The sequence below is a fragment of the Antrostomus carolinensis genome, unplaced genomic scaffold (genome assembly GCF_000700745.2).
Source record: "Antrostomus carolinensis isolate BGI_N321 unplaced genomic scaffold, ASM70074v2 scaffold9205, whole genome shotgun sequence".
NCBI lineage: Eukaryota > Metazoa > Chordata > Aves > Caprimulgiformes > Caprimulgidae > Antrostomus > Antrostomus carolinensis.
Genome location: NW_010315684.1, coordinates 6,504 through 32,565, shown reverse-complemented (window position 1 = coordinate 32,565; position 26,062 = coordinate 6,504). Strand labels below are relative to the sequence as shown.

At 38.0% G+C, this 26,062-nt stretch overlaps 1 protein-coding gene across 1 annotated transcript; it reads right to left on the bottom strand.

Annotated features, from left to right (window-relative positions):
• Positions 1-802: 802 nt before the first annotated feature.
• Positions 803-26,062, bottom strand: LOC104524984 (ras-related protein Rab-10; the record flags this gene model as incomplete). The annotated part of the gene is made up of 5 exons (XM_010168021.2): positions 803-877; positions 9,943-10,044; positions 16,536-16,625; positions 25,086-25,224; positions 26,002-26,062. Coding segments are annotated over 5 exons (467 nt in total), but the record flags the coding sequence as incomplete, so codon positions are not given.

Below are 26,062 nucleotides of genomic sequence, written 5' to 3'. Positions count from 1 at the left end.
TTTATACTTTAAGAAAATAACTCACAATATCAGGCAAGCACTGCATATCCTTTTAATACTGTGATGATTTACAACAAAAGGAACATTTGAAAATGCAGGTATGCTGCTAACACTGTGAATTATTTTACAGAATGATAAAAGTTTATATTAGCAAGATAATTATTACTGGATACATTCTGTTGTTGCATGTTTTCTGCCTTCTAAGGAAGGTTCAACAACACCAGATCTTGTATATGGCTTATTCTTTCTTCTCAGCCCTCACCTTAGCAGCCTCCCTGTTAAAGGGTATTCACTGACACGTATGTTTCCGAGATGGATATAAAAGAAACAAACCCAACAATTCCCAGAAAATTATCTCAGGGGACTGCAGTAAATATCAGCTACTTAAAGAGGTGTTACCTGGGGGATAGCATAAGCAATTTCATATATCAGAAGGCTGCCTGTGTGATGATGTCAATGTTCATTACATTACAAATCTGGTATAAATAACACAGGAAAAAACCAGTCAAGGTAAATGTTTTTAAATAAGATAAAATTAATTTTATTTCTGCAAATATTTGTATGCAAATGCAGTCCTCCTGTGATGCATTTAATAATTCCAAAGTCAGGTAATTGCTTTAACATCACATTAAAAATATGAAAATATAATATAAACATATCAAAACATTTGGCAACAAAGTTTGTGCAATACAAAGGATGTCTAAATACTGTGTTTTGGGATTACGGGCTCACCTAAATTCTTGTATGTTCCTTTGCAATAGTTAATATTTTCTGAAGAGAAAATGCAATAAGAAACAGAATTTCAGAATGTGCAGCAGGTTCTCTTCTTACTTTCATTTAGAGCCACAACATCTAAGTCATATAATAGACAGGATTTCTGTAAAACAAACAAAAGTAAACAACTGAGATGACTAGAACACAACAGTTGAAAAGCTTGAATTTTCACATATTTTAATATTTAAAAGATTTGGTATGGCCACTGGATATATTTTTCCTTTCAATATTTAATTAAAAGACTGCAGTTTTCTAATAAATTACATGGGGACTGATGCTCATGCAAGTCAGCTTGGTGTATTTACATTCTTTAGCTGCCTCAAACATTTCTCCTAATTCTGAAGGTGACAGATGATAGAAAGTGTCTTTTGAGGAGACACTACAAACCATATGAACCAATCCTGTAAATCTTTACTCACATGAATTGTTCTAGAGGTACAGGTTCTCCTGCTGACTACACCAGTTTTCACTAATCTGCAGTTAAGTACACTAATCTTTGAAGTATTGAGCGTGAGGTGCAAAAATCCAGTTGAAAGGAATAGGGAAATACAGAACATCAGGACCCATTAAAAAAAGGCACAGGGTATTAATTGTTATAAAGGACATTAACTTGTTTTGTGAAATTCACTGCAATTCTTTATTTTCCTGCCTCTATTTAACAGGCAGGAATACCCCCAAATAGAAACAACTTAGTCTTTATCAAGATAAACTATCAAAATAGCACTCTGCCCTTGTACAACATTTATATACTGATTGCAAAAGCAGTTTTTTTTAAAAAGCCTAAAATTAGCAAAACCAGGACTTTTCCTTTCAGCAATAAATTCACCTAGATAATTAGTGCTGACCACAGGAACAATCAAACACAGTTGTGCAATACAGTATGAGTACATGTTGCAATCTTGTACTCTATGAACACTGAACCCTGAACTCAGGCACAAAGACATAGAGAATATTTTCACGTGCCTAGGGAAAAAAAATACCCTAACTTCTCTACTTGCCATCCCTCTGCCTGCTTCTTAGCCAGTTTACTAAGTATGTAACAATACACAGAGAGGTAAGTGCTACCACAGAATTCACTACATCCCTCTCTCAACCCAAACCTAACAGCCCTAAACAACCATTTTTGACCATAAAGAGAAGCTTCCAGAGAGGACAGCTCTCTGAGCTGGAATTCATGAAATTCAAAGCATAGGTAAAAAAAGGAAAAGGAGAAAAAAAAGCAGCAGCATGCAGTACAATGCTAATCATGATTCACAGTCAACAACTTAACACATACAATGTCACAGGGTAGTTGAACATTGACTACATCCAGAAAGGTTCACCTAAAATTACTCAGCTGAGTCAAAACAAGGGGAAAATAAAAGGTTCCCCCATGTTACAATAAGCCTTATGCCCCTTTGGCTGAGACTATTTAACGTTACCTAAAATTCTGGAGAAAATGCATGAAATTTGTTTCCTTTTTTGTACTGCAACCATAGTTTTAGCTCTTCCAGCACGCTGTTTGCCCTGTGCCAGGGCCATCCCCACAAAGAGACTGGCTGAGCTCGTTCCTCCCTGGGGCTGCAGGGACCCAGGGAGGCTTCCACAGTGGATGTTGCTGGGGAGAAGATGAAACACCTGGGAAGGGATCAGAAGTGATGGATAGAGGCAGGAGCAGAAGGCAGGAACAGTATCGTGGTGTCTAAACCTCAGGATGGATGATGCCAAAGCTGTCTTCAATAAAATTATTAACACTTACTGTTCTGACTCTAGGGTACTGGAAGACTGTGATTTACTGATTTTAGGAATTACTTGTCCTTAGTCACATATAAATGATATATGAAGAAATACAGTAGGTGCACTTGTACTTGTTTTTTGTTGGAGTGACAAGCACCAACAGACATTACATTTTTATTACCCTCAAGAGTTTGCACAAATTCCAACATGCAACTTCCTAACTTCTGATCTAATTTTTTACACAGATGTGCAAGGTGCTTGAGTACAAGCATTAGCCATTACAATCTGTGCTAGGTGGAGACAGTATTTGATAGTCCTCAAGCACAAAGAGTAAATGTAAAGCATGAAGACCTTTTTAAAAGAGGGAGCAAGGCAGAATCAAAAGTAAACAACCATAACCTTGTCATCTCAATGAACAAGACACTACTCTGGTTTAGAGATAAGATTCTGAGAAAGAAGAAAAAGTTTTGGAAGATAACGATACAATAAGAAATTTAAATTCACTCTACTGAGACTAAGAAATAACACTGAGCATTAATTACTGCAGATATAAACTAAGTAGGTTTTGTTCCACTCCTGCTTTTTCTTCAGAAGAAAAAAAAAATCAGTTTAAGTAGTAAAAGATTTCTAGAAAAATCCCTGTTTGAATAATTCCAGAATTCAGCTTTCACTTACTTAATTTACAGGAAACAGGTAATTTGAAAGTGTGGCAGGTTATATCTAACTTCATGCTTTCAGTTAGAGGGGAGAAACTTGCATGTTCTTTAAACACTGAAGATGCCTATTTACATATATTTTACTACTTAATAGTACTTCTGGGTGGCAAGTAAGCTGTTCATGTGTAAGTACAGCAATGATCCCTACTACTACAAGTGATTAAGAATGGTGAAACCTATTTGAAAATTAAATGGTTTGTATAATCTGCAAAATCATTACCAGATAGTAGTTCATCAACAAATTAGCCAGGACAGAAAGACAAGAACCACCTCTCTACAAATAAAGAAGACGTAATAGTTTGTTTTAAAAGCTATTTAAAAGTTACAGACTTTAAGAATCTCTTCAGTTTGATAAGACTGTTCTGTACAGGACATTCATCAAGCAAATAAGGGCCTAGGATTCATTTAAGCAAATGTGCTATACAAACTTTTTAAAAGTGCACATTCATAACCTGAAGTCCTGCATAAAGCACTGAAGCAATGATTGGGCAATCCCACATAGTGCTCAACTTCAGCCAAGCCCTGGAATAGGTGTGGCACCCTCCTCTCCTGAAATTACAGCAGGGAGGTATGCAAATCTCTCCCACCTGCAAGAACAAGGCAGGCAGCATTCCTTCTTCAGGGCTCCCTGAACACTAATGCTTTCAGCTCGTGTTTCAGCTCAGCCTGTTAGAACTCACTCCTCCATAAACCAGCCAACAAACAGCACAAAACTGTGAAAAGGTAAGAAGAACCAAAATGGTACAGAGAAGCTCAAGTTTCCACTTCAGCACTTTGGGCAAAGTGGTGTTTTGAAAATACTTCCACAGACAGATACTGCTCCACCATGCAGTGATTTTAGGGAGATCCTGAAACTTCCTGCTATCAAATACTAGTTTTTCCTGTTATATAGCACAACAGACATGTCTCACCTAACAAGCAAGCATCTGTTTAAGCTGGTTTTAAGCTTCTTGGAGAATCAGTGGAGAAAATCAGACAGGATGAACAGACAGGTTTCCACAGAGAAAGAGACCTAAGCTGGTAAACATGTGAAAATATAATGAAAGAACAAGGGAAGCTCTTTGAACGGCTTCTAATGGAGTAAATTTATAAATCTTAGTTAAGATCAGCTGCCCTTTCCTTGCTGGAAAACTGCTCAGATTAGCATTGTCACACCAAGTTGGATTCACCTACTTGGCACTACTTCTTGGTATTTTGATAACGTTTTAATTATTTTGGAGGTGGGGTTCGCTATGGGATTGGAAGAATTTTACTCTATGTATTTCAATGACCCCATCAAAGGCAGACCTGGGGTGCCTGTGGGAAAAAATATGGGCTTTAGAGAAACAAGCAGAAGGGACTGTAACTGAAGTTCCTATTACTTACAATTTCTTGAAATTACAGGGTTTCTTATCCTCTCTAATGACAAAATTATCATAGTTAATGACTGCAATAATTTTGTTTATATTTAAGTGACAGCTGAAAAAGACTGGCAAAGCATGGCAGAGAATCTTGTGCAATCAGGTTCATGTGACTTCCACACCTGAACTGCCAGTAGAGAGAGCTGTTATTAAGATCAGTCCTGCCATTTTCTTGACCTGTATTTTCCCCGTATATTCCTATATTCTGTAATTCTAGGGTTGAAATTACTTGTTCAAAGTGCAAGACAGTCCTCTTGCCACAAGAATGGGAAGGACAGGGCACAAGCAGTATCAAGCAAGAGCTAGGGATATATTAGCAGGGAAAGCAATCACTGGGGGGGTAGGGAGAGGAGCAGGAGAGGGTACAGGTCAGGCACAACACAATCTAACTGCTGCAGAACACCTTCCTCAAGCACTGGGGATGAAGTCCTTGCTCCCAAATCCTGCTATTCCACAATGTTGAAAACCCATCTAACCCACTGGCAAAGTGTGGGTCTCTATCTCCCCCTTCTGTTAATACCACAGAGACTGTAACAACGTTGTACTGCCATTAGTTATTTCACAAAGTTGAGAAGACAGCTGCGCCGTTACTCTAAGGTTCCTCAACCCTACAGTTCGTCTGTGTAAGGATTAATATAGTTCCACCTCAAAAACCCTATTTAAGAGAGCAATCAGGCTTCAAAGTCAAGATCATCTTGCAGAAGCGGCAGATGCTAGAAGGAAGTCAAGTGTGTAACATTCCTTTGGTCTCCTATAGTTGAATTTATTTAACTTTAATCATATGAAACCATATAAGCTGAGATATGAACTCCTCCATAATCAATGGAGAGAGAAAGGCACCTCCAGAACACAATTTTATCCTAAAAAGATGTACCTCTTTCCACTGAATAGAGATGATTCCAGACAACCACACCAGACCAGAAATTTTATCTGGCTAAGGTTGCACACGAAGACGAATCTCATCCCCTATACTCAAACATTATGATTAAGTTTTGATTTACATAACCTAATTATATGCTACTGTTTCCAGAAGAATATCTGTCTCATTTGATGAACAGAACAGACTTTTTTTTTTTAATTAAACAAGATAGTATAGTAAAATTATGCCTTACATTGCACCAGCAATAAGTGAGTTGGTACCATTTATCCTCTTTCCTTTAATCGCTGTACCTTGGTTCCCATGTGTGCAAAGCTGAGTGTACTACCTAATGTTACTGAGAAGGCTACGAAGATAACAATCTAAAATAGATCTAAAATACGGCATTATTAGCATTATGAAAAACCTCATGAAGAAATTAATATTCTGTGGTCAGTACAAGATAAATAAAGGGCAAATAAAGCCTCAGGCTCTGTGCATGACTGCGGATAATAAAAAAACCACTGAATGTGCACTGCTGGAGACACAGGGATCTTCTGGACAAACTAACAATTCCATGAACCTTGGCAATAATGAAATCTGATTTCCTATGGATTTGGGTCTCGCAGTGAATTAAATTTGATATCCGTGATGCAAGCTCCAGCTGGAGTGGCTGGCTCAAGCATTTTTCAGTCCCTCTGTGTAGTCATCTCTGCCTAATACTGTATGAACTAATGCTGGAGACTTTCCTTCTGCAGAACACTCTGCCTCTCCTCCACCACCTTATTTTCAAGGAACTCCTTGGGAGCTTAATTATCTTTTAGTTTGACCTGTCAAATTTGTTTAAAACCAGCTAGCAAGTTCCAAAGGCATTTTAGGAGCAAAGGAATTGGCCACACAGTGTAAACTCAAAAATCTTGTTGCCAGAGGTAGGTAGGTAGGTAGGTAAAAGGAAGGTAAAGAGATCAAGGAAAGACAAAATTGAGGCCTGCTACTTCTGAATGTTCATCTCAAATTATGTACATCTGTTAAACATTCAATGTTACTCTCAACAGCACAGGGAAAGTTCTTAAATGGATTTTGACTGTTCTCTGCTCAGCAGATATATGTTTATTTAATATTACATTAAAACAATCTTAGTAGTTAATCACTCTTAGGATGCAGGCAAAATTTAAGTCTTGGTTAGTTTTATGGCAGTCTTCAGAAAAGGGCAAAAACTTTTTTTTCCTTCATTGAATACAGTTTCCTTCCTTCTGCTCCTAGTTTAGAAAAATACCAATCACCATATCCACAAAGACAGAGGCTTGTGGATATTTGTATCCACAAATACAAAGGCTTGTAATGTTTTTTTTAAAAAGCTAGTTGAGAAGAGTACTGCTTGTCAGCCACGAAACCAAGTAACACCAAAGTGCAAATACTAAGTGCATTCTGGGTGGCATTTTTTGGTGTGGTTGTTTTTTGAGGACTGACTCACAAGTGCAAGTAGTTCACTGACAACCAGAAACACTGTTAAGAAACAGCTGACATCTATTAATGAACAGGTTTAGGCATATCTGAGACTTATAAGAATTGTGAATAAATAAAATACTGCTGTTATTTGTTGGCATGTCTAAGCAAACCCCTGGAATAAATTGTGTTGTTAACATTCATTTCCACTACAGCTTTTCAAATACACCAGTTTTTATTAACTCATTGGTTTGAAAATCGTGTGTTCTCAAAAATATGGTGTGACTCCTCAGCTGTTACCAGTGTAAGCTGTCAAGTAACATCTGATTGTTTTAATGAGACTACTCGTGTAAATGAGAGCTGTAGAACTGAGACCCAGCATAGAATGGCAGAGATGATAAGCATCTGAAAGGCTACGCAGTGCTTCAGTTATCTGAATTGCCAGGATACAGAAATCTCCCTCTTGTAAGTCTACTACCACTAAAACCACAAAAGAAGAGAAAGGAAAATGCAGCACAAAATGACAATACAAATTTGCTTTTAAAAAAAAAAAAAATCTGACACCTTTTAATGTGTTTTTTCACAGTCATCCACTGAACCACAACTTGTTCCAAATTTCAAGAGAATCAAGAAGCTCATTACTTCTGTATGAGCTCTGTAACTCCTGACATTGAAATTCCCCATCTACAGGAGTGTTTTCTGTCGATTTAGTTAAAGAAGTGCCCGTAGTAGATGGTAAACAAGAGTGTATATAAAAATTCGTAGACTTCCTCAGATTAATATAGCCTACTGCAATGCATGTGAAAATGGTCTGCGGCCTGCCTATCTATTCTTCTTCTGAATGACCTCAAGATACCTCCCAAAGCATGTCCGTAACAGACGTTTCTAGGGAGTTCCTTAAAACAAGTTTCCTCTATGGGACTGGTAAAGCAATGACATACTTCCACTGAAGCATCTCATCAGCCTGGGACAGGTGGTGCTGCTGCAGAAGTAAGGGAGGCCCGATACCCAGCTACCTCAGAGATAAGTGTCTTGGCCAAAACAGTGTGCAAAGCTGTATCTCCTTTTTACAATCAGCCAGTACACATTTTACCACTACAGAAAGGATCTATGACTGCAGTGATCTCAGAGTGGCATCTATCATGTCATTTTTCACAGCTACTAGTCACACTTCCTACTGCATTTTGCCTTCTCCAAAATTTCATCAGTTAGAGGAAGTTAAAATTCAAGTACTACATTCAGATTTCACAGTTTTGTGAACAAGCAAATTATTTGTCGAACCTGAAAACCACGATGAAATTGTATGGTAGATTTATTTTTTTTTACTGGGAACTCTTTCTTATCAGGCCAGTGGAAAAACCAATTGGGCTACAGGAGCACTTGTTTAAATCAACAAATACATTTCACTAAAAATGGCAAATTATACACCAAAGCAATGGTATGTGATGCCTCATCAGGGACTGCAAAAATGTCTAGATAAGGTAAAATGTTACTACAGACGAACCTGACAAATTCTCATGGACATATTTTCCAAACACACACACATGCATGCAGAGTGTACAACTCTCTGCTCAAGCAGTTCTAATTAAAGCCATGCAGCAGTACAACATTTTCTATATGGTCTGAATTTGTTTGCATGTCCACACTACAAAAGCTGTGATTTTTCATGAAGATGAGTAGGAATACTAAAGTTCCACTTAAAGTAAAATAAGTGCAGGCAATCTTAAAGTGAGAAATATCCAAACATCTGCAGAGAATTCTCCTGGATCTTACCCAAACGCTCTGTGCAGAAATGCTCACTTCACACATTTGTCTTTGCAGCAGTTATGATCATAGCTATTGTTTTGTAGTCTTCATGCTCCATACTAACAACATATATTCTCAGTTTACAGCAGACAATGTCTTTTTTAATTTACAAGAAAATCAGTTATCTTATTTGAGACTTTTTGCCAACTGTTCAAGGACCTGCCATTACCCTCCTGTTCTAAATGATAATTGACTGTTGAGTTGCTGAGCTTCATTTTCATGCTAAAGCAATCAAAAGATTTTTATTTTTTTCTTTTTTCTTCTCCCTCAAAATAACCAACTACAGCTTGTGTAATTGTGTAATACGACAGGACCTTGATTTAGAAGCAGTCCAACTCTGAGCTATTATTCTGACCATCCCCTATGGCTATTTAATCAAAACACTGCAACTTGTGACTTTGTCAGTAGTTTTGCTCATTTATCTTTATTATGACTTCAGGAGTATTCAGAATGGAAGGTTAGTTTTGTATAACTAATATTGGTGATGAATGGCAATGATAATGCATTGCATGAAGAACATCCATTAATGTCTAAAATAATATTCTACTGTCTAAAAATAAATTGCAATGCAAAACATTTTCAGAGCTAATTAACAGTAATTCAGTCCTACAAAAGTATTGCAACTCTGAGGAGCAAGGAACTTGAAGCCAACATACTAGAGAAAGTTAGAGATGCTGACTCTGACAGCTACAATATTGATTCTACCACTAATTAACTCAAATCTTTAGGCCCTAATATCTTCAAAAACACTATTGTAAATCATCCAAACAAACAACTGTGCACTTCGGATGAAACATTTGATTGTTAAACATAAAAGGTCTGCCTGTTCCATCAGCATGGAGCATCTTCACAGTGTGCATATACCGCAGAAACCTACAGGAAAAAAGGAGTCTTCCTGGCACAGAAGTGGAACTATTCTAGAGTGGTTAACCTCTCCCTTGAAGAAAAGTGTGGGAAGGAAAGCCACAAATGCCGTTTTCCTGAATTTTTGCTTTCTCTCTGAACTGTATTTTACCTGCTCCCCTCTTCTGCTGTTCTCCCACAATTCTCCTCCCCCATATTCCTCCTGTGTATGTCTACAGCTACAGGATTACCCTAAAATATAACTCCATAATGCAAAACCAGCACTGGCAGTGCTTTGCCAAACCTCTTCTGTATTTAAAACCTTGTTTACCCAAACTGTCAAGAAAAACCTCCCATTTTATTTCTACTCAGAAAAGTAGCCTACCTTTTCCATTATTTCCTTAATCAAGACTGAGAATGCATCCTCAATGTTCACATTATCTTTAGCACTGGTTTCAAAAAAGGGTATTCCATGTTCCCAAGCAAGCTGAAAAACAAATGTAGGCAATGGGATGAACAGTCCTTAGGAAAAAAACACTTCCTAATACTAATAGCAAGAGATACAGCAGTGTTCTGACAACTTCTGACATGCTACATAAACACTGTTTAAGTAAACGTCAGCTCAGTAAAGTACTCTGTATTCACCCTCAGTTTATAAAATTCAGGTAACTCTTAAAAGATTCTTCTTCATTTTTTGCATTTTCAAAACAGCTTTTAAAACATATCTTTACTTGTAAATAACAAGAATAAACTCTAGTGGGTCTGCTCTCAATGTTTTGATTTATTTTGAAAATGAACTGTCTGTTAGGCAACTATTTAGAGGAAACTAACAGAGTGCCTGCAGAAAAGTACAGATAAAAATGTGACAAAAACTGTAGAAAAAGAAGTATGATGAAGTATAAAAAAGAGATGCTCCTTTTTACTAGAGAGAGAGAGAGAGAAGCAGAGAGATAACAGGCAAGCAAAGAACAGATACACGTGCAAAAATATATTATGGTAATAGGAGAAGAGAGAAAATACTTAGAAGAAAAGGGAAGCATAGACCTGATTTTATTTAATTTACTCATGTTCCCTCATTTCCAGTGTATTTCCCTTACAGATAGCTTAGAGATATGTTGGCATGAGGGAAAAAAAAACCAACAAACAACCCCAACAAAATTCATAGCTTCTTAAGGTCCTAAACTTTTTCTAATTTATACAGTTAAATACATGGAGAAAAAGAAAAACAATGCATCGTTGCCTCCCAAGGGTGGGGGCCAAGGTGGGAATAACATTTGCCAGAAAAACAAAGTGAGAGAGTCTATTTATTCCCTTTGCAATGGATCCTTTCTTGGTACACATCTGGAGAAGACAATCCCAGGAAAAGGAAATACCCTACTGCTTATAATGTATGGAAAATCCTATAATTACTGACCACTTAATGATTTACTTGGAAGGCTCTCCATTAGGATAAAAAGTCTAATGTTGGCAGTTCTGTTTGCTTTCAGTGAGCTCTAGAAGTAACACAGAAACGCTTAACAAAAAATCCAAAATCAGGCATGAAGGTACAAGAACTGCACTTCAAAGTTTTAGTCAAAATATAATAAAGATTATATTAAAGGTAGGAAAAAAGGTAAGCAAAATTGTTTCTTTTACAATATGCTATAAGAAAATGTAATTTTGAAAATAAAGATGAGATCTAGACCGTTTCTTAAGACAGACTGCTTCATAAGGGATTCTAAAACTCCAGCTGACTGCTATGAACTGGTTTTGGTATTGCAGCAACTTGTTACAGAAGGGTAAGATCATTTGACTACTGGCAAGTTGCAATGCAAAACAATGATGCATAATGGTTCATGAAGAAAAATAGAGGCAATAAAAAATACTGGGCTAATAAAGTGGAGAAGACTGGTTTGCAGCTTATAAAGTACACAAAATCTACGGTTAAATATTCTGTCTTTCTTGCTTGCATCATATAACAGATTCCTAGAGGCTATCTACGTACAAGCTTCGATAAACACAAACCATTTTAATCACGGAATCACAGAAATAATTTGGAAAGAACCTCACTTGAAATAGGACTACTGCCCACACAATATGAGGTCAGCCATGGCTTTGCCTACCTAAGTCTTGAAATCCACCAACAATGGAGATTTTAGAACCTTTAAGAGACCCTTTTCCATGGCTTCATCACCCTTCTAGTGCAACTGATTCTCGTTATCTCCAATCTGAACCTCCCAAGCCAGGACTTGTGTCTGCTGCCCCCTGCTTTATTATCTGTTTCTACTCAGAAGAGACTATTTCTGTCATTCCTCCAACTACACTTCAATTGCTGCAGACCAGTAGCTGCCCCTTAGCATCCTCTTTACCCAGCTCCCTCAGTTCTCCTCGTGGATCACTGGTACTAGACCCCAGTCATCTTTGTAGCTGTTTGCTGGACCCTCTTCAGTTTCTCAACACCCTTCTTGAAATGGGAGAGACAAAGCTGGACAGAATATTCCATGTAGCCCTGCCAGCAACAAGTAGGGGGGATAATAATCTCCCCAGATCTATCATCCATTATCCTTCTAATGTAGCTCAGCATGCTTTCAAGTAGTGAGAGAACACTGCTGGCTTATATTCAAGCGAGTGTTCACTGTGACCCACTGGTCCTTTGCAGCAGGGCAGTGACTCATGCCTGGGATTATTCCATCCCAGGTATAAATCTTTGTACTTCTTACTAAATTTAATGATGTTTCTGTTGGCCCAGTTCTCGAGTTTATCAAGGTTCCTCAGAACTAGTGTTCTCCTATTTGGTGTGCCAGTCACACCCCTTAACTTCACATCACATGCAAATCTCCTTGTACCATCAGCCAAATCACTGATGAAGATGTTGAACAACGTGAACCCTGCTACATACCCCAGATATACTCTGCTCATTACTACCTACCAACCAGACACACAGGCTTTGCCTCTGGTAGTCCAGCCCATTTTCAGTCCACCTAATGGTCCACTTGTCCAGCCCACATTTCCTAGCTTCCAACTGAGGATGCCATGGGAGAAGGTGACAAAAGCCTTATTAAATTCAAGATATATCACAACCACGGCATCATGGAAGGCAATCAAGGTGGTGAAGCACAATTTGCCCTCTGTTAACTATTCCAGATTATCTTTGTGTCCTTGGAAATGGATTTGATGATGACATGCTCCACGATCCTTCCACGGACCAAAGCAAGTCTGACTGACTATAGTTCCTTGAACCGTCTTCCTTGCCTGTTTTAAAGATAGGTGTCATGGTCTCTTTCTGGTCAACAGAGATCTCTCCCAACCACCATGATTTTTCAGAGTTGACTGACAATGGCTCCAATCACAATGATCAGCTCTTTCAGCACAGTCAGGTGAACTCCATCATGTCTATGGATGCATCCAACTTTCCTAAGCAGTTTCTAATCCAATGCTTTCCCACTGCTGGCTGACCCTTCCCAAACCATTCCAGCATATGCAGAGGTCTGGGAGCAAGCTCCATCTGTGAAGACCAATGCAAAAGAAAAATAATATAAAATAAAATAAAACACCTTTGAGTACTTCAGCCTTCTGTGTATTATGTTACTACATCGCCTACTACACCTATCAATGCACCCCCATTTTCTCTGAATGTGCACAATATTGGTCAAAGAATGTATTGTATTATTCCAATCCACCTTGCATACTGACAAGTACTGTGTCAAGCACGTCCTCTATAAAAATGTAGCTAGATGGAAAAAACTCATCAGTCCAGTGTTAAAGCAGTTGGAAGTATGAACACAGCTTTGGCTACTTCCTCTTATATAGAAACTGCAAAGGCACATTCAAAGAATTACTTTCCTTTTGGGAGCATCTTGAATAGATCCATAAATACAATACCTAAATACATTTAAAAACCTCTGGGAATTATGCTACTGGGAAATGTTATTTTATATTATCCTTGAGAAAAGTTTGGAGATCTTGAGTGAAATAAGCTCATATCTTACAATAACAAAATAAGTAATGCCAGTATCTCTTCCAAGGTGAAATTTAATTCCAGTTGTTCACTTCTTCCAACTTAAAATATACTACTTCCTAGCAAAGTGCTGCTATGATTTCTTAGTGTTGAATCAGAAAGATGTGTCTGAAATTCCTATAACTGTGAAGAATGTTTTTTTCATTGGTATTGTACCTGTAAAATCAGCTTTGAACTCAGGCACGTGAAGACAGCAAAAGCAAAAAAAAGGAAGAATATTTTATATGCCTCTCTGTGTTAGAAAGATTTGATAGGAGAAAAATGGCCACATTCTACCACGTCATATAACCTTAAATATTTTACATTTTTATTTATTTTTCAGAGAAAAAGATAATGTTATTGGGGGTGGGGGAGGAATTGAGGAGCGCAAGAAGGTTGAGTTCAAACTTTTCTCAAAGTGAATAAAAAGAAAATACTTCATAGTGTTAAAATTAAATATAACAATTTCTGAGTGATCAAAATTATATAATTACAAAATAAAACAACAACAAAAAAAATCTCAGTATTAAATTAAGTCTATAAAATGGCATACGATGGCCATTCAGTTATGAGAGATTGTTACAGAAATGCCAACATACATTATAAGACTCCCAAGGAATCTAAGGGTCTTCTCTGGAAGACTCTGAACAGAACAATACTTACAGCTCATACTCACAGAGTAATATGAAACATGTAAGTATGAATTATTACGTGCCAGAGTTAGCATCAAACTATTTTCCCCTCTTAGTAAGTATATTTTCTTCTTTGGAGTGAGGGTGCAATATTAGGTCTCTCTCTGCTAATGGAATCTTTCTCCAGTTGGCTCAGTCAGATTCTTTACCATTTGTAAATCATATTAAAAGAAGAACTACTATAACTGAACAGTTGCCCTGCCTCAAAATACAGGAGACATCTAGAAAGCAGACTTATTGGTGAAGAGGTAATGATTTGTTTCTGAAAAAAATAGTACAGTAAGAGAAGTTTTGATTGCATGGTTAAGTACACAGAAGGCAGAAAATGTCACACTTAAGACCATATGCAAAACCCTACTACTGCCCTCTTGTGCACATGCATACAGTGACTCTGTATTTCTTAACAGCGTATTCAGTGAGAGTATACAAGTATTTTCCAGCAACGTTATTCCTTGCACACAGATACAGCACATTAACATCAAGTGTCTTGCATAGAAACAATTAATTTTCAAAAGTTTCTATTCGTAATGCTGTTGAAAAGGTGATGCTATTTTTTAAAATTTCCTAATCTGAGATTATATAATTGGCAAGAAATTATGAGTGTTCTTTTCTTCAAACACAAGACATCCTGCCTGACTCACCATGTATGTCCAAAGAAGGGCAACAAAGTTGGTGAAGGGTCTAGTGAACAAGTCTTACAAGGAGCAGCTGAGGGAACTGGGGTTGTTTAGCCTGGAGAAAAGGAGGCCAAGGGGAGGGAGACCTTATTGCTCTCTACAACTACCTGAAAGGAGGTTGTAGCAAGGTGGGGTCAGTCTCTTCTCACAAGTAACAAGTGATAGGACAAGAGGAAATGGCTTCAAGTTGTGCCAGGGGAGGTTTAGATTGGATATTAGGAAAAACTTCTTCACCAAAAGAGTTGTCAGGCATTGGAACAGGCTGCCCAGGGAAGTTGTGGAGTCACCATCCCTGGAGGTGTTTAGAAGATGTGTAGATGTGGTGCTTAGGGACATGGTTTAGTGGTGAACTTGGCAGCGTTAGGTTAATAGTTGGACTTGATGATCTTAAAGGGCCTTTCCAACCTAAATGTTTCTATGATTCTACATCTGAAAGCATAATAGAAGGGCTCATTACACGTTTCAGACAACAAACGCATATGGTTTGCAGTTGCAAAATTTACTGGTGTATAGGACACGCTCTCCTGTGGCATTTAAATCATTATCACAATTTCTTCTGCCATAGCATGGCTCCTGGATTTCCTCATTCCTTGTCAGTGACAGTAATTTGCCATTGCCTTTAAAACAGCACTCCTTACTTAACACCAGCTCTTCCCCTACATAGGTTTAGATTGGATATTAGGAAAAACTTCTTCACCAAAAGAGTTGTCAGGCATTGGAACAGGCTGCCCAGGGAAGTTGTGGAGTCACCATCCCTGGAGGTATTTAGAAGATGTGTAGATGTGGTGCTTAGGGACATGGTTTAGTGGTGAACTTGGCAGCGTTAGGTTAATAGTTGGACTTGATGATCTTAAAGGGCCTTTCCAACCTAAATGTTTCTATGATTCTACATCTGAAAGCATAATAGAAGGGCTCATTACACGTTAAATCATTATCACAATTTCTTCTGCCATAGCATGGCTCCTGGATTTCCTCATTCCTTGTCAGTGACAGTAATTTGCCACTGCCTTTAAAACAGCACTCCTTACTTAACACCAGCTCTTCCCCTACATAGGGTCAGCAACTATAAACCATATTGTAATCTCAGCTGTACAACACATGCACAGTTAAACTAGGGGATCTGGATGTTCCCTAAAGGTATCTGTCCAGTACTATTTAGGGCTATTCATGGACAATGCAAACCACAGTGCACAGGCTGCCAGAATAGTTCTTTATAGTCAGGCTGTAGAAAAAAAATCATTGATGGATGCATCAAGTACCAGAAAAATTATGCAAAATGTATCATGCATTATATTTTAGAATCCCACATTAAAACAACACTCAGAAAATGCAGACTCTAAAATATTTTTAGTTTTAATTCAAAATATAAGATTTCTATCGTAATGCCTAAAACTTTAAAAGTACATTTTAACCTTTAAAATAAAAACCAGTATTCTAAAGAGATAAGCTAGGAGTTAATGCATTTGTGTTCATATGTTAAAAAAGCTCAACCACTCCAGAACTCCACAACTTGAGCAATTCCTAATAGAACTTTTGGAAATCAGGAGCTTTTTATCATTTTCAGTGTAACAGCTCACAATCACATCTAAGATACTCAGGAGAACCCAAAGAAAGTACTAGTGATCAGTGATACCTTTTCTCCTTCCTGTTTTGGAACTACACGTTCTGACTCCTGATCACACTTGTTGCCCAACAGTATTACATCCACTTCTTCACCAGCTTTCTAAAAGAGAACCAGAACTAATTAGTGTCAAGTAAGAAAAAAACAAACAACAAAAGCCCTTCACCTTCAGCTCACACTAACCTTCGACACTTTATTTCCTTGAAAGTAAAGGCTAAATTCTGTCCTGACCTTTTCATCTGTAGAAACATTTTTCATCAGTTACTGGGTTTCAGAGGAAAACAGCAAGACTGCAAAGAGCAGAAAGAAGCTGCTTAAAAGTGCAGGGCATAATCTGCAACCCCTTTCATAAGCTATAAAGTATATGGTGCATGGGCACCAACTTCTGATGAATACTCCATCCTGAGGCTTTAAAGTGACTGGAAATGCCCCGAATTCACAGACACTGCCGTCCCTAAAGTCATGGGTTCATGGATTAGCATGTTAGTCTGGTCTACGTCCAGCACTCACAAGTAAAAAGGAAGGAATTTTCTGCACCCCAAAGAGCATCTCTCTGTGCTTCACTTTTGCACACAGTGTTCAAATTCAACATAAAAGTTTGATTATTCTAAGACACTTGGAAGAAGGCAATAGATTTTTAATGCAGTAAAATTTAAAAACCTCATTGATTTCAAAAGGAAAAAAAAAAAAAATCTATCTTTTTGACCTTGTCTCCATCCTTCATTCCACTGATCCACTTATGTACATGATGACTGTGAAATTCACTGGATGCTTTACATCAGTGTTATTTTCAGGTAAGCCATTGTAACTATACATGACTGGAATAATTCTACAACAGCATATGGAACTTGAAAACTGACATTTGTTGTAAAAATCATAATATTTAAAACCACTTTTGATGCTTAAATGGAGGAAGCGAAGGGTCTCAATCTAGAGACAATTAAAGCTGACGTGGTCTGATCCCATGGCTTATATTCTGAAAGCACATGTTCATACAACTTCTCTGATGACTCAAAAAGCCTGGTCTCAGGCTGCAGTTCTTCTCTTTACAAGGATATTGATGGATTGTCTGATCTCTGTCAAAGTCTTATATTTTATAGCTTTCCCGTAAGACAAAACCAGGCATAGACAATTCTCTTCCCCAGAGCTCACACACTTGCACAGGGACACATGTACCTCCCTTCAGAGAAATGCAAAGAAAAACCTCTATTCATTAAAAGATGAGAGAATCATTATTTTTAGACTGTTTGCACTTTGACAACTAAGTTACCTAATTTGAAGAGTACAGCAGTTGTCACAATTTATTATTAAGGAACACTATTCCTTTTTTTTTTTAATCCACTCTCATTTTAGAGTCAGATAATCTCATTTCATACCCACAGCTGATGTTCAAGATAATGTAGTATTAAAATGAAGTAAGCTTATAATAAGAGCACAGAGTATGGGACTAAAGTAATGCATCAATCTAACCTGGCTTAACAGACCAAAATATTGGCTGTTTCAGAATGCACTGAAGCTTTACTCATTAATGTCAATGGTCTCCTACATAAAATTACATACATCAGCCCCTAAAATAGGGTAAATAGACTTTATCTCATCACATAATCAACTTTTTACTTGGAAGAAGACTGTATGTAGCGGCAAGTTTTACAAGTCACACCTTACTCTGAAGTCAAAGGTCAAAGGGAAATACTAGCATACTTTATGTACAAAACTGGGAAATTAATCCTGGAAATTTATTTCTGTACAAACAATAAAAATTTTTGCAGTAGGAATGCTCTTTCTAAACAGCTTCAAATAACAAAATTTAAAGGAGGTTAGAGATACCAGGCCTTTCAGAAAGTATTTATTTCAGCAAATAACTACTATTTCTGCATTAATATAATGTAATAATGTATTTTCACTTTTACTGGATCCTCCACCAAACCACTGCAAGAACTTTTTTTAAAGATAGTATCTTGCAGTTTCTTGCTTTTAGAAAACTAAAGAATATACACCAAAATGACCTCCATTTTAAATTTTGAAAGCTGATTATATAGAACAAGTCTTTAAAAAATTAAGTCAATATGACTAGGCAGAAATTTGACCATGTGCTCAGTTGGCATAAAAACTGCAGAGATACAGTGATTTGAATTAGCCAAAAATATGGCTCTTCAGTGCTTCCAAAAGCTCACTGTGTATTTTCATCCTCTTTTATTTATAGCTCAGGAATAAGCTTTCCAAATTCAAAATCTATAGGATGGTTATTTTACAGTTGTTAAGATGCTATCATGCAAGTCAGCACTGACTAAATTAATAGAGTCAGGAAACATTTTTCTATAGAATCATAGAATCATTTTGGTTGGAAAAGCCCTTTAAGATCTTTAAGTCAAACTATTAACCTAGCACTGCCAAGTCCACCACTAAACCATGTCATGGAAAAATGCTATTAAAAATTTCATCAATTTCACTAAGGCTTTTTTTTTTCTTTTTTGAGAAGTCAAAAAACAAATGTTTTGCTTTGGTATCTCAAAAATACATCCAGATTTTTAGTTCATCCTCTTCAGTTTTCCTTCTAGTGTTAACATTTCAAAGTTAACATTTTGCTGAAACTCAAAATAAAAATAATCTGAAGTTGGGTGAAAGCCTAGCCTATTTTTTTAAAACATCTAACAGGAAATATCAGCACTATATTTCTCTCCAAAAACTGAAGTCAAGAGATTTATTGAGACCAATCATGTTTTCTGAAGCATTTGGCAGAGCGTGGAGTCAGTAGATTTTGGCAAAAGGATTTTCCCCAGCTGGATTCCCCGGCAGCTGGAGCCGGTGGTGGCAGGAGCCAGGCTGCCATGACCGGTGGCCACAGGTGGGAGCAGCACCAGAGCCTGAAAGGGAGCAGTGCCAGGAACCTGACTGGGAACACTGGACCCTCGCACCATGGTGCGCTTCAGCAGCCTCCTCCTCTGCCTGTGCCCTTCACCACCTACAGTACTGCTCCGCTTGCCCCTAACCTGCGCACCCAACCAGGCAAATACCCAACTCCTCGACTGTGTGGCTGATAACAGAAATAAATAATGCCAAAGGGAAAACACCTTGCTCATCTCTTTGTATGTAATGTTTTTTTCACAATGTTAGGTCTTTTTTTCTGCCCTTGCTCTCATTTTGCATGGAAAACTATTTCACAGAAGTGCTGTGAATTTATGGGAGCATCAAAAGTAGCACAGACACCTTCATCGAAAGACAACTACATCACAGTTGTCCTTACAGGTTACTGGGAGAAACTGTCCCTTCACTTGTTAAATGGTGAGCACAGACCCTACCGTGAATGGCTGGCCTCAGCCTCCCTTGCAGCAAACTGACCATGATTACCCAAAGCTCATCCAGAGTCCTTCTTGTATAAAGCCAGCTATCCAGAATCACCACCTCCTCCTGCCACCACATTTCCAGGGCGTAGCTCTGCAGGGCTGCATGGTTTTGATACTCATTGACCACAGTTTGAAAAGGGAACAAGAAAAGCTTGTTTGCAGGTCGAAGCAGTGCAATCAAGAACCCAGATCTGATAAATATGCTAAGGTAATGCTTAATGAGTATGCATTTGAGGAAGAAATGTATCATTCATAACATTTTTCATCACATGGGTAGTGTTCATATTATGATTCCCATACATAGGTCTCTTTCCTTATATTTTTCTAAGTGCCACATGATGACTACAGTTGCAAATGTTTAGTTTCCAGACTTAAGTGGAACATAAAAATGACAGAATTTGTCTATTAGCAAACTCAGACTTGATTAGATATAAACCAATTTATCCTCAAACAAGCCCAGGATTAGAGAAAAACCAATTTATCAAAGTGACAAGAACAAGAATTTTCAGTTCTAATCACAGTCGTAACAATAAACCCATCTATGAACTGGAATAATTTGATCCTTCTGGCATCAGGCTTTCCCATCTAAAGAAGGAAACCTCAGAAGAGCTTGAAGTCAAGCTAATTTACATTTGTAAAGCATCTTGCTATAGTGCTTTTATTTAAGTATGATGCAGAAACACTGACAGACAGGTTCCCAACTCTCAGATGCATCTAATGCACATCACCAGAAGAGGGCACTAAGCAAAAACGGCAGTAACCCAACACATCCACACATTTCATATCGGTTGAGGGGTCACTTCTTTCAGATAGCATAAATAGAAAGCTAATAAATTGCAAGAACACTATATTATGCCAGCAAGACTTGCTGCTGCATGAGAAAATGAATATGTCTTCTCCATGCAGAAAATTCTGTGCTAGCAGAGAATTTCCAGCACAGAGAAAATTGTTAGGAACTGGTAATGCCACCTTCGTGGCCACACCAGGAGACTAGCACAATGAAAACCAGTCCAAAACCTCTAAATGCAAACTAGGACCTACCAGCTATGTCAAAAGTTTTTGGAGACCCAGATGCCATTCATGAATTGTGGAGTAATTTAGGTTGGCAAGGACTTCTAGAAGTTATCTGGCCTAACCCCCTGCTTGAAGAAGGACCAACTTCAAAGCCAGGTTGGGTTGCTTAATCACAGAATGGCAGGGGTTGGAAGGGACCTCAGGAGATCATTTACTCCAACCCCACCTGCCAAAGCAGGTTCCCTACAGCAGGTTGCACAGGAAAGCGTCCAGGTGGGTTTTGAACATCTCCAGAGATGGCGACTCCACAACCTCTCTGGGCAGCCTGTTCCAGTGCTCTGTCACCCTCACAGTGAAGAAGTTTTTCCTTAGGTTTGTATGGAACTTTTGGTGTTCCAGTTTTTGCCCATTTCCCCTTGTCCTGTCACTGGCTACTACCGAAAAAAGCCCGGCCCCATCCATTTGGCCCCCACACTTCAGGTATTTATAGACATTGATAAGATCCCCCCTCAGTCTTCTCTTCTCCAAGCTGAAGAGTCACAGCTCTCTCAGCCTCTCCTTGTGCGGTAGATAAGACCCTGTTAAATTAAGTATCTCCAGATGCCTTTCTGGCACCTGTTTGAGCATTTGACCAATCTATTGAGAGGAACTTTTTGCCAATATGTTAGTTGGTATCTTGTCCAAAACATCCTGGAAAGAACGATTTTCTGCAAGTGGATTTGGTACACAGCTACTTGTAGTTAATCTGAAAAGGCCAAACAGAATCAGCCTTTCAGAACAGCTGCATGCAGTAGCTACAAGCCATGTCAGCGGACACCTTAATAAATTGGACATCACCCGCAACCCTATGCATAAAGAATGGTTTCAGTAAGTAGTTTTCCTGCAATTATCATGCTCCTAATGAGTGCATTACAAATCCAATATACCTGTATTGCGTTTGCCAATATGTCCCAAGATATTAATCTACGAGCATATTTTTCTAGTAAGCTTTTTAAGTTGCAGTCATGTTAGTCTCCCCTAGTTCTGAATACAAATTTTACAACAATACAGATACAGCAGCATATTTGTGTCTTGAACTTCCTTGAACAATAATTCATTTTTAATAGGAAAGTTTCTGTATTCCACAGTTAAAATAACTGAAATACAATGACAACACTACTGGTAATCTGATTGTAATAGCACTGACTGGCCAGTTGTTATAAAATCAATTGAGTTTTTAGGAATGTTAAATTGCTTAGATTGTCATTTTCAACTGTTGTAAAAATGGCTTAGCACACTGAACAGATTTTAAAAAAACCTTCTGTTTAAAATCTCTGTGTACAAAGAATTAAAAAATGAGAGCACAATGTAATAACTGAATTGTCTCCAAAAATCCTGTTTGATTGGTTCAGGTGCAAGCTTTACATTACCAATTAGTCTGGTGTTTAATGAAACCGGTATCTTTTTACTTTTTAAATTTTTTTTAACATCTTTACCCTTGCACATTTTTAAGGGTGTCATAGCAACAGCCACTTTGATACTGGGCATTTGTGGGGAATTAAATATTGGTTTGCATTCACAGACCAAAGCAAATGCAGGGAATGTCACCAACCTCCAGTAAGTAATGAATTTTCATTAAATGACCTGTATTTTGACAGTCATTGCTTAAGAACACTTCTTTTGCAATGAATGGCCCCATGTATTTTCACCAAGACGCTTCAGAAATTGATATCCCACTAAGACTACATTAAATTTTTTATTATTATCTAGCTCTATTGCAACACTCACTAATTGCTAGTTTTGAGATGGGTACAATTGATCATGCAATTTACATTCCCAGAAACTGTTTTAAATTTAATATTTTCCCATTTTAAAAATTTTAAACTAACAAAGTACCTTCAGGGATTAAGGTTAAACAATCTAAATATTAATATCTTGAGTATGTTTTACACAAAAGCTTTTAAGGGTCACAAACAGAAAGCAGGCTCATGCAGGTGTGACTTAAGCAGATCTAAGCCTGCACGGTGGCTACCAGAGCTAGTCCCATCCTTCCCTCCACCCTAGCCATACGGTCTGGACACTTTCTTTGTGTTTATAGTTGTGCACTGTGGCCCACTGAATCAACCACCCTGTTGATTTAATTAAAGATGACAGGACAAAATGAACCCTTTGGAGACAGTGTGAAGACAGATCAGCATTTTATATATAAATTTATACACACAGATATATGCAAATATAGAAAGATATAAATATAAATGGATATATATGGATAATCTACATAGATAACAGTAAACCTACTATCACACTGTGTGCTGAGTTAAATCTTAGCTAATCATGACACTCTACAACCAGTGGCACATCTAGCTGTGGCTTTTGTTGGTTTGCCTAACAGAAGAAGGGCACACACTTTTCTTAATAAAGTAATAAACCACGTGTTAGTTTGAAGTGCAGACAAGCCAGTAAGAACACTGTATCATCAAATCTCCTTTGGAACACATTACTGAAGTTAGGCTCCACTGCCACTAAGACTTTTAAGATGGCACTAAGGTCAAAGATAATGACTTACTAGGTCACCATGGTAATGTTCTTAATACTGAGGTAATGAAAATATAATGTTTTACCAACAGTATATCTTATGTATATATTATTGGATATATGTGTAGTTCATTAATTTATCTGTATACTGAAACTGTGAAGAGAGAAAAGGATATGTTTGATGGTTTTATTTCAAGCCCACTTTCCCAAGATGAACTCTCCCATCCATCATGTCATATTCCTACCAATTCACAGAGTATGCAAAAACTGCCTGAATGTTTACTTGACTTTAATCAGCAGAGAGCACTATCTTGCTTGGATTCTCACACAGGCATACTAACTTACACAAGCACACTAACTATGAACTTCCATGTTACTGTTTAGGGCAACCTCATTGCTCTCTACAGCTTCCTGAAGACAGGACTATGGAGAGGGAGGTGCTGATCTCTTCTCCTTGGGATCCAGTGATAGGACATGTGAGAATGATTCAAAGCTGCATCAGGGGAGGTTCAGACTGGACATCAGGAAACATTTCTTTAGTGAGAGGGTGGTCAAACACTGGAACAGGCTTCCTAGAGAGATGGTCAATGCCCCAAGCCTGTCAGTGTTTGAGAGGCATTTGGGCAAGGCCCTTAACAACATGCTTTAACTTTTGGTCAGCCCTGAAGTGGTCACACAGCTGGACTAGATGATCATTGTAGGTCCCTTCCAGCTGAACTATTATATTCTAAAATTGACCTGCCTCTACTTAACAGAGAACACACCAAGAGAGACCTAGAAATAAAGACTCAGGATACAGGGTTACAGGCAGCTGAATCATCTGATGTCTAAGGGCTTGCCCACTCCTCTCTCCCTGGTTCCTCCCTAATATTGTTCCCACACATTTTTCTCCTGGCCTTCCTCCTACCTGTTTACCTTGCATTAACTCCAGTAACTGTCAGACCTTTCCATGAGCCTCTTAAACTCACTGATGGAGCAGAAAACAGTGGGAGCCAACATTCAGAAGCAGGAAGGGAGGTGGGAACACACTCTCCATAGCAGCCATGTGCTGTTGAATCACTTCCTAAGTCACATGAAAGCACATGTTTCTGGCTGTAGTATCACAAGCAGTTGAGCTAACTAAACAGCTCACTGCCACCAAAAAGGGATTCTCCTTTTTCTCCCCCAGTTCCTCCCCTTTGAAACCATCTTCTCAAAGGGAATATCCAGCAAGAACAAAGAGGATGTTTCATTTGATTTGTTTCTTTTGATTCTTGGGATGATGTAACAACACTAACATAATGAAATCAGGAATGGGAAATCACTAGCTGTGATATGGAATTCTGACATGGAAGCCAACTAAAATCCTGGGATGAGCTCATGCAGACCGACCGGTGCGTAACTGCACCAGTGGCAGAAGCACCATAACTCAGCATGTGCAAAACCAGATTGGACGCTACGTTTTAAAAGTATTTCAGAAAACACTCCTGCATCACCATGGGCTCGTTCTGGATGATCTACACTGCATTCCAGTTTCAGATAACAGTAATCCTACTATCACACCGTGTGCTGAGTTAAATGTAAGAAATTCTGGTTAGAAACATACAGCTCAAGGCCCAAGAATAAATCTCGTACAGACATTTAAAACATTAACTGCAGTAACTCATTAACTACCTTCATTAAGGAATCAACCACTGTTAGATATATTTACCTCATGTATGTCTTTCATCCAGCTTGTTATACGTCGAAAACTGTCCATATTTGTGATGTCATATACAAGAACAAAGCCTTGTGCACCACGAAAATAGCTGGTACTAAGTGTATGGAATCGTTCCTGGCCAGCAGTATCCCTGAAACAAATTGTAAGAAATCACACACACACAAATAAAAAGATGATCAAACTGCAGAACCCCCAAGAAAAATCACTTTATTTTAAGGAGTATTGTCTAAATTTTGAATGGTGTACCCTAACATGAAAGGAACAAGAAAAGATAAGGATGAGAGAAAATCTGGGTGCCAGATATAGCAGTGAAAGAAATACACTGGAAATTTATTCTGAATAATATAGCCCCACTAGGGAAGCTAAACCACTCGTTGAAGTCTGAGTGTAACTTTCAGCCCACAATTGCTTCTTTATATAGAGTTAATCATTAAGATCAGTACACCTTGGGTGACACAAAAAATCTGGAGTATAAGTACTGCAGGAGTCAGATGACATCCTATATTCTGCTAAGCCCTCTGTAAACTGTGACACAGACAGTAAGCTGCTTCAGATGGAAGGTAGGTTTTGTGAAAAAGCCATAAAATACAGGGATGCAGAAATTCCTACACATAATTATGCCTTAAGAAATCTGTAAACAATTCCTATACAATTGAATATACTTAATATGGATCATATACGTGCATCGTTTGTACACTTATTGTTAAAGCAACCTAGCAACAACCCTCTTTTTAACTCATATTAGTTGCTGCAAAAAATATGCTCCCCTAGGCCAAATTCAAGTTTTAAAATGACCTAGTAGGAACAAGTGCACCTTAGGAAGACATGCAATTAAAAGCAGATGAGATTTTTTCATGCTGTAATGTAATTTAGTTGGCCCTCATTTGCAATATAAATTAAAACTTACCATATTTGAAGTTTCACTCTTGTATCATCAAACATTACTGGCTTTACTTTAAAATCAATGC